The 7,500-nt window shown below is 45.3% G+C and overlaps 1 protein-coding gene across 2 annotated transcripts in view; it reads right to left on the reverse strand.

The window, feature by feature from the left end:
* The window catches only part of LOC125957561 (Down syndrome cell adhesion molecule-like protein Dscam2), a 37,052-nt gene that overhangs the window by 13,223 nt on the left and 16,329 nt on the right, over positions 1 to 7,500 (reverse strand). For both annotated transcript variants that reach the window (XM_049690349.1, XM_049690350.1), the window contains exons 8-14: positions 6,051 to 6,168; positions 4,010 to 4,224; positions 3,734 to 3,861; positions 3,332 to 3,637; positions 2,652 to 2,783; positions 2,297 to 2,446; positions 1,654 to 2,136 (exon numbers count right to left, since the gene is read on the reverse strand). In XM_049690349.1, coding sequence (XP_049546306.1) covers positions 1,654 to 2,136; positions 2,297 to 2,446; positions 2,652 to 2,783; positions 3,332 to 3,637; positions 3,734 to 3,861; positions 4,010 to 4,224; positions 6,051 to 6,168 — 1,532 coding nt within the window. The remainder of the gene's footprint in view (positions 1 to 1,653; positions 2,137 to 2,296; positions 2,447 to 2,651; positions 2,784 to 3,331; positions 3,638 to 3,733; positions 3,862 to 4,009; positions 4,225 to 6,050; positions 6,169 to 7,500) is intronic.

The following is a 7,500-nucleotide window of genomic DNA, read 5'->3' on the forward strand; positions in this document are numbered from 1 at the left end:
ACTTTTTGACACTCTATGGTTCAATACGATTTAAATATTTTAATGTTTTATTTCAGGTTAGAACATGGTTTAACTTTTTATTTAAATATTTGTTCGAATACTGGCTATTCACCATAATTAATCAAATTATTTAAGTACGGTAGCTACGTTCACAAGTGTTGAAAGATTTTTAGAAACAGGGAACTTTGGAGCTTAAAAGGGAAATGAATTTATCAATACCTTTGGCTTAGTTGTTAAAATCATTTTTAAATCAACCGAAATATCTACATCAATCAAATTCACAGGATGATTTCGGAAATATCGTTACGAAACGATTTACAAACGCCCTTTTCAATGTACGAAGCATTCATTCGAGCGTTGCTAGCATGAAGCTAGGTCGGTTTTGCCATATCTATTGCTGGTACACTGGGGACATGCGAATTGTAATCCTCGGCTTAAACGAAGTTGCCAACAAGTATCAGCAGTCGTTTTGATAACAGTATGTAGTATTTAGCAACAGATTAATACCAGTTAATCCTGCATAATGAGCAGCGTTTGCTTCAAGTTTAAAAGGGGAAAAGTACTTGAATTTTGTGATGTAATCAATGTTGCAATCGATAGTTGTATGCTTGCCAACGATTTTTGCATTAAAAATAAAACATTCATTTCAACTTTTATTAAACCCAATGTTTGTTTTTTAAACATCCTCGATGATTGAAGAGAAAATGAGTAATATTTTTCTCATGAAATTGCTAGCTGGGGAAAGGAGAAGAGGGGTATTATTTGTTAGAAACCAAAGCTTATTGATTGTTTCGTGATTGTGAATCGCTTCATTATTCCGGCAAAATGTTTAATCCTCATTCCCGTTAATTTTACGGAGTAAAATGTCTCCGTAAATAGCTTCTAGCCAGGGCAACCCAGAAACATTCCCCAATTCATCTGGTCCAAAATGAAACAAACAAGTAGCGGAGAATGCTCTCCCAATCATCTATCATCCACCTCGGAGATTTCGCTTTGATCTCACGCTGTCCATCTAGCTAAAATCGATGTTCGGTTACGATGTTGTCACTGGTACGGACCATTGTGGTTAAACTTTGTTTCCTCAGAAAACAAGATGCTCTGCAATTCTGTTGTATTTCGTGTATTTTGAATCGTTCGTAAAATAATTCGGATCGTTGCAGAAACATCGAATTTGTCTTTAGTATTTCTAAAGATGTAACCTCCTTGATCTTTCAATCCAAACGAGACTCTAGAGTAAAATTGGAGCAGCTCTTGAATATCGTAATTATTCCCGTTGTCAATCAATTGCCTGTAATTTTCACATTTCTTAACCAAAAACCCCTTAACAAACAAAGCTTCAATTAACAGTTACGGCGACGCTTAGCTGATATTTTCTGCAGTAAACGTATCATTTTTCCGTAAATCAAAAGTTGGGTAAATAATCCGCACTAATATTGATAGAAGCTTAAAACTGACTATTAAATCTACTTCAAATGCACAACGGTCACATATATTCACGCATTTGAATCACAATTCACGAGCTTGCAAGATACGAATAAACGAATTGTAGTTTAAAGTGAAATAATGTTATAAGCAATCCAGTCAGGAATGTTAAGAATGGAAAAATCAACACCCCAATCAGCGCTTATGATGGAGAAAAGATAAATAACTTACCCGCATCCGGTGACGTCGCATAGTTGATGCTCAGCGAGTTGTTCTTCGAAGGGATGGAATGAAAATCGGTTGACACCTTACCCTTGCCGCGGAACCAGGTAATCTTGGGCTGCGGAAACCCATCGGCCTCGCACGGTATAACGATCGGGTGCCCTAGCACCACGGCGATATCGTGCGGTTCCTGTGTCCAGGCCGGTGGTACCTGCACCAGCAGCTCGGCCGTATAGCTCGTCTGGGCCGCCGTGTTGGTGGCGAAACAAGTGTACCGTCCGCTGTGCCGCGCCGTAATGTCCTTCAGCACTAGCAGCGAGAAGAACTCCTCCTTCTTCTCGCTGATGTGCAGATCCGGTGCGATCGAGATGCCATCCTTCTTCCAGCTAAAGTAAATCGGCATATCGCCCGCCGAAACCGAGCACGTCAGCTGTGCCCGGCCACCGACTTTCATGACTTTCGGAAATGAAAACGGTTCTATTACCGGTGGACCTAAACGATGGAGCACGCCGAAAGAGCAGCAAGAGACGAAAGAGAGATACACGAGATACGGCGTTTGGAATAAGCTTCATATTTGCAAAAACATTAAACACTTTCTCCCGCCCCCCCCCCACCTCCGGACGCGGTTTTCGGTGTCGATTGCAACACTTACTGTGCACCACTAATTGTAGCTCCCGGCGTCCTTCGTCCCCGGTTGGCCCCGTTACGATGCACGTGTACGGTCCACGGTCCTGGGCCGGATCGACGGTATAAATTTTCAAATATCCCCCATGCTTGACGTCGGCCACACTATACCGGGTACCTGCGGTTGTACACAAACATCCCCATAGCAGCCGAGCCGGAAATGGTCATGATGCCGGGGGTACAAAACGTTTTGGGACCGTGGGTTCGGGTGGGAAGAAGAATGGAAAGAAACGGAGAGAGCAAGGATTACATTTAATCGACGGCACGCCGCACGATGCAACGGTTGCCCGCTGCACCGTATTATGTTTTCCATTACGACCTACCGGAAACCAGTTCATTTCCGCCTCGTATCCAACGGACGGACTGGATGGGATAACCGGAGTAGGCGCAGTGCAGCTCGATTGGCTCACCGGCGACCGCCGTGATGGGTCCGATGGCACGCACGTACGGTGGTCCTGTGAATCCAGACGAAAAGGAAGAGACACAGAGTGAGAGGGATAGTGATGTGGTCAGGTGCCAAGGTGGTGGTTGGATGGCACGCGGAAGGTCAACCTTTTCTGTATTGCATCCAACATGTCCCGCTGAACATGAAACTGAAATACCACCTCTTGATGGGCACAACTATTGATCAAATAGGGCGTAGAAAGTGGGCAAATATTTATGTTGCTATAAATGTATGGTAAAACTCATCGCAACATGTGTTAAATGTTTTATGATGTAGCAGGCTATGCGAACAATCGACCGCAAATATCCAGAAATGGAGAAGTGAATCATACAGTGTTGCACTTATGCTCCCTTGCACCTTGCCGACGATGACTTTCAGCCCTAGTGAGCAGAAGGAGTAGTCTAGAGTAGACATGCCTTGCCACTAGCACGGAAGGTGTTAATGGAGTGCACTATCGGTGTGCGATCGTGCGAAACGAACTTCATCCTCTGTGTGTGTGTTTATTTGGAAGAGAGAGAGAAAGGGAGAGAAGCTGCTCGGGGGTGGCAAGATGCATACCGTGAACGTTTAGGCGTGCCTTGTGGGCGGCAGTGCCCATGCTGTTCGTTGCGGCACAGGTGTACAGCCCACCGTCGTCGCTGTGTACGTGGCTGATGTTGAGGTGCGTCGTGACCTGACTGTTGATGTCGAGAAACTGATCCATCGTGTAACGGTGGAGCGACGACACGTCCAGAATGGGCTGGTAGTCGAGCAGCCACACGAACTGCGGTGGCGGTGAGCCCGATGCCGAGCACTTTAGCGAGATGTACGCTGCAGGCCGCACATTCTGCTCCACAAACCCATAGCTTATCTCCGGTGGACTCTCTGGTGGACGCAGGAAACGTAGCAGAGAGGAGGACACGAAAGGACGATTAAAACGATAAAATGAATCCTGGGATGGAGATGGAGTTGTTCACTTACCACCGAGCTTCAATTCCGAGGCACCCTGAGCGCTGCTGCGTGCATTCGACACGATGCACTGATAAATTCCTTGATCCTTCTTGCTTACCCTATCAATTTTGAGTGTGTTCGCCGACAATAAGCTTACGCTGATGAGCCGGCGATGACCAGAAGGTCAAGACGGCGAGTGAAAGATAGATAGACACACGTAGAGTAAATGGAAACGCAAAATAGGTCATGGAAAAATGCCAATCAAACGCTAGGGTCCGGTGGTTTTGACCTCAGGGAGCGACATACCTGCGCTCGCTACGACCGTTAGCGAAGAGCTCCTGCCCATTGTGAAACCATTCGATCTTGTTCACCTCACCGCCAAAGATGGAGCAGTTGAGCAGGGCGGAGCTGCCCGAGTTGATGATCTGTATCTGCGGATGGATGTGTGCCATCAGCTCGTTGCTGACCGTAAGATGCATCTCCAGCTTTTGCTCGCCAAACTGATTGAATGCTTTGCATATCTGGTGGGGAATGGAACACGTGCAAGCATGGAAATCGTTTTACTTTTTGTTGGTGGGTTTTTCGTAAAATCGTGAGGCTATTTATGAGATGATTGAGATTATGCTGCTAGAAGGGTGTCGGTGTTGACAGATCTCTAGGGCGAGTCATATAATTAGTCAAGGATTGCTTAGAGTAATCGTTGAGCTTTTCAAGGAACAGTTGCTATAGCTGCCGCTGCTGCTGCTGCTGAAGGAAGCTAATGAGCGCTTAAACAAACTCCAGACATCATGCAGTGCTACAAAAACAGTGGATTCTTGTCTATGAAACTATTTAAAATGACTCAATCATCCTTGTCTAACGATAATTCGATGATCAATTGAACGACTATCGATACTACACAGAATATATTTTAAAGAGCTCTTCGCAAAAGTTAACGTGAAAACGCTTTCCAGGTTAACAAAAGGAACTCCTGATTTTGAATCTTTTAGTCTAAATTTCTGATTAATCAAACAAATTTTGAAATTGTTCTCGTTTGCCTATCAAAAATGAAAAACAATACAATTTAATATTAAATTTAGCAACTGCGAAACGATACTAACATCTTGAACAACTCAAGCGGTGGATTTGAATGTCTTCTGATGATCTTTTATGATGATTTGGTTGATGGCATTTTAATTAGGACAACCAAGACTATATTTTAGAGTCTACATATTACAACTTCTTTTTTCGGTTTCAATATTCAAACGAGTGATTTTGGTGAAAAGTAAAAACCTGCTAAAAATTGATCAGACTCGTTGTTTTTTGTGAACTTAATGAACTTGCGAACAAATAAGTTACTTCGGATGTTGCGTGGATTGTTAAAGAATGAGCAGAACAACTCAGCATGCATATTATTCTTACTACAGTTCTTACCCTTTTGGCATAAACAAAGATAAATGTTCTCAATTGAGAGAAAAAGTAAAAAAAAATGTAGAAAAAATGTGGTAACAAGGGGAAATATTCTGTTAAAAGCTCAGCTGAAAAACGCAACAGACTTAAATATAAGAAAACATATTTAACATCTTTTCCAACACAAAGCAATGCTAAGCTCAAGAGATGCAACGAAGTGCAAATTTCTATTTAACGCATGTACTGTAACCCATTGTGCACTCGTGGAGCCAATTTTGTCTGAACAAAAAGCAAAATCATAACAAAAAAGTTCGCAATCATCGACATAGACAATGCTAAGCTAATTGTTTCTTCGTGAAGACCATGGCCTGGAACGCATCGAATGAACTCACAAGGCCACCGCCCGCCCTCGCCAACCCCGTGCTAGTCCATGGTACGCAATATTGTATAGAGTTTCTGATGGATGTGTTGTGTGATTTGTTCGCTCATCAATACACTCCCCCGATACGGTATGATGCCGGGGAGTGCCGGGTGCCGGGATAGTCATCGATACCTCGACACCGAAGAGTCGAGAAAATGGAGCAATTAGCTTGAGGAGCAACAAAAAAAAAAACAACAAGCCACAGGACACGCACACACGTACGAACCCTGAATAGCACGGATTAGGTGCGCGATTGGACCGAGTGGTGGCCATTGTTTTACGACGTGGGATTTTTTCCCCCGTCCGATTACGTGCGCTCCCTGAGCATGGCCGCTGATAGAAACATGGAGAAGGAGAAGGAAACAGGAGAAGGACACTCTGGTGGTAAAAGGGACTCGCCTCGGTAGATCATTATGTCGTGGTCAGTTAGTGGCAGTAGCAGTAGCAGTAGCAGCGAGCAGCTGGTTGGGTGTGTGTGTGCGTGTGTATGTGTGCCGATGTGTATGTGTGCTGAATCTATTATACGTAAATAATTACCCATCTTCCGGCATCCCGTTCGTCGGCATTCCGTATGAACAGCAGCGACTGCGATGGTACGATACGCTGCGAGGACGGTACGGTATATAACGAGCCGGTATCGGAAATTCGAAACCAGCTAACGGAGTTGGGAGCATAATATGCGCGTTCGTCCCGCAATCACCCGTCAGTGCACATATCCGGCATCGGGGGTCCAGGGTTTGGTTGGCCACCAGCCGGTACCAGCCGGACATCGAGTTGCATGATGAAGCGGAAAAGAGAAAGAGAGAGAACGAGAGAACGAGCGAGCGAGTGAGCGTTAGAGAACGGTGATACGGTAAAGCGGGAGAGCGAGATGATAAGAAAGAGGATACAGAAACATCATCGCCATCATGCTGCTGCTGCTGCTGCTGCTTGTGGAGCACATCATTTTGAGGCGGCAGCAGACGCCGGGCACAGGAAACGGGAAACAAATAAATCAAACCATGTGCATAATTAATGTTCAATCAATTCGATTTAAATTAGTTTACGCTCTGATAATTCGGTATCGTAGCATCGGGAGCGGTATGCTTTCGCCGGGCGACAACAATGGCTCGGCCGCGATAGCGATAGTTTCATGGGCCTTGGACCGATGGCCGGCTGGCCGGCTGGCAGGACTATTACTCAACGGCTGGCCGCTCGTCTGTACGCATGGCCGACACCGGAACGGGCCTTGGTCCATTCCGCTCCTATCTCGCGTTCCTGATATCGTCATACACCAATACCGAATCTCATCTGGATCCCCCTCCTTTTTCCCGGCGGGCGGTAGCATCGGAACGGAACGGTCGGTGGCGCGGTGTGTTACAAGGGAAATTTTCACACGACTGCACCTATCTGCGATGCCCGATTGCAATTCATCTTACGCACACCCGAACCCGCTATACGCTGGTGTAGTATGCAAATGCATTAACGTCGATCGAATGTCGTGGGTTGTTGCACCGCGCACCATATACGGCGTATACATATACGGTATGCAGCAGCCATTATGTTGATGGCGGTGCGTGGCTATGCCTATGGTGCAAGTGTAATTGCATTTCGCCGCTTAACGGCATTAAGTGTTGTTCATTCGGTTATTCCTTTCTCTCTCCGTCTCTGTCTCTCTCTCTATCTCTTTCCTTCTCCCCAGGTGCTATCGACCGCCGATGGCCGGTCCTCGGGCAGGTTCTAACAAATTCTCATTTCAGCGATGGTGCGGTTCCGAATGATGTACATTACTTTCGAACGGTAAACAGTAACAGTGAACATAATTAAATTTATCGTTTCTGTGAAATGAATTAGAAAACGTTATTCATTTCATGCTGCATCACGTTCAATTGCTGTCATGACGAGTTCCGATGGATCAATATTAGCGTTCCGCGAGGAAATATTTGGCAATTGCAGCCCGAAATCGAGAGTTTGAGTTATAGGTTGATGAAACGGGAATGAAGATGTG

The sequence above is a fragment of the Anopheles darlingi genome, chromosome 3, assembly GCF_943734745.1.
Source record: "Anopheles darlingi chromosome 3, idAnoDarlMG_H_01, whole genome shotgun sequence".
Taxonomy (NCBI): domain Eukaryota; kingdom Metazoa; phylum Arthropoda; class Insecta; order Diptera; family Culicidae; genus Anopheles; species Anopheles darlingi.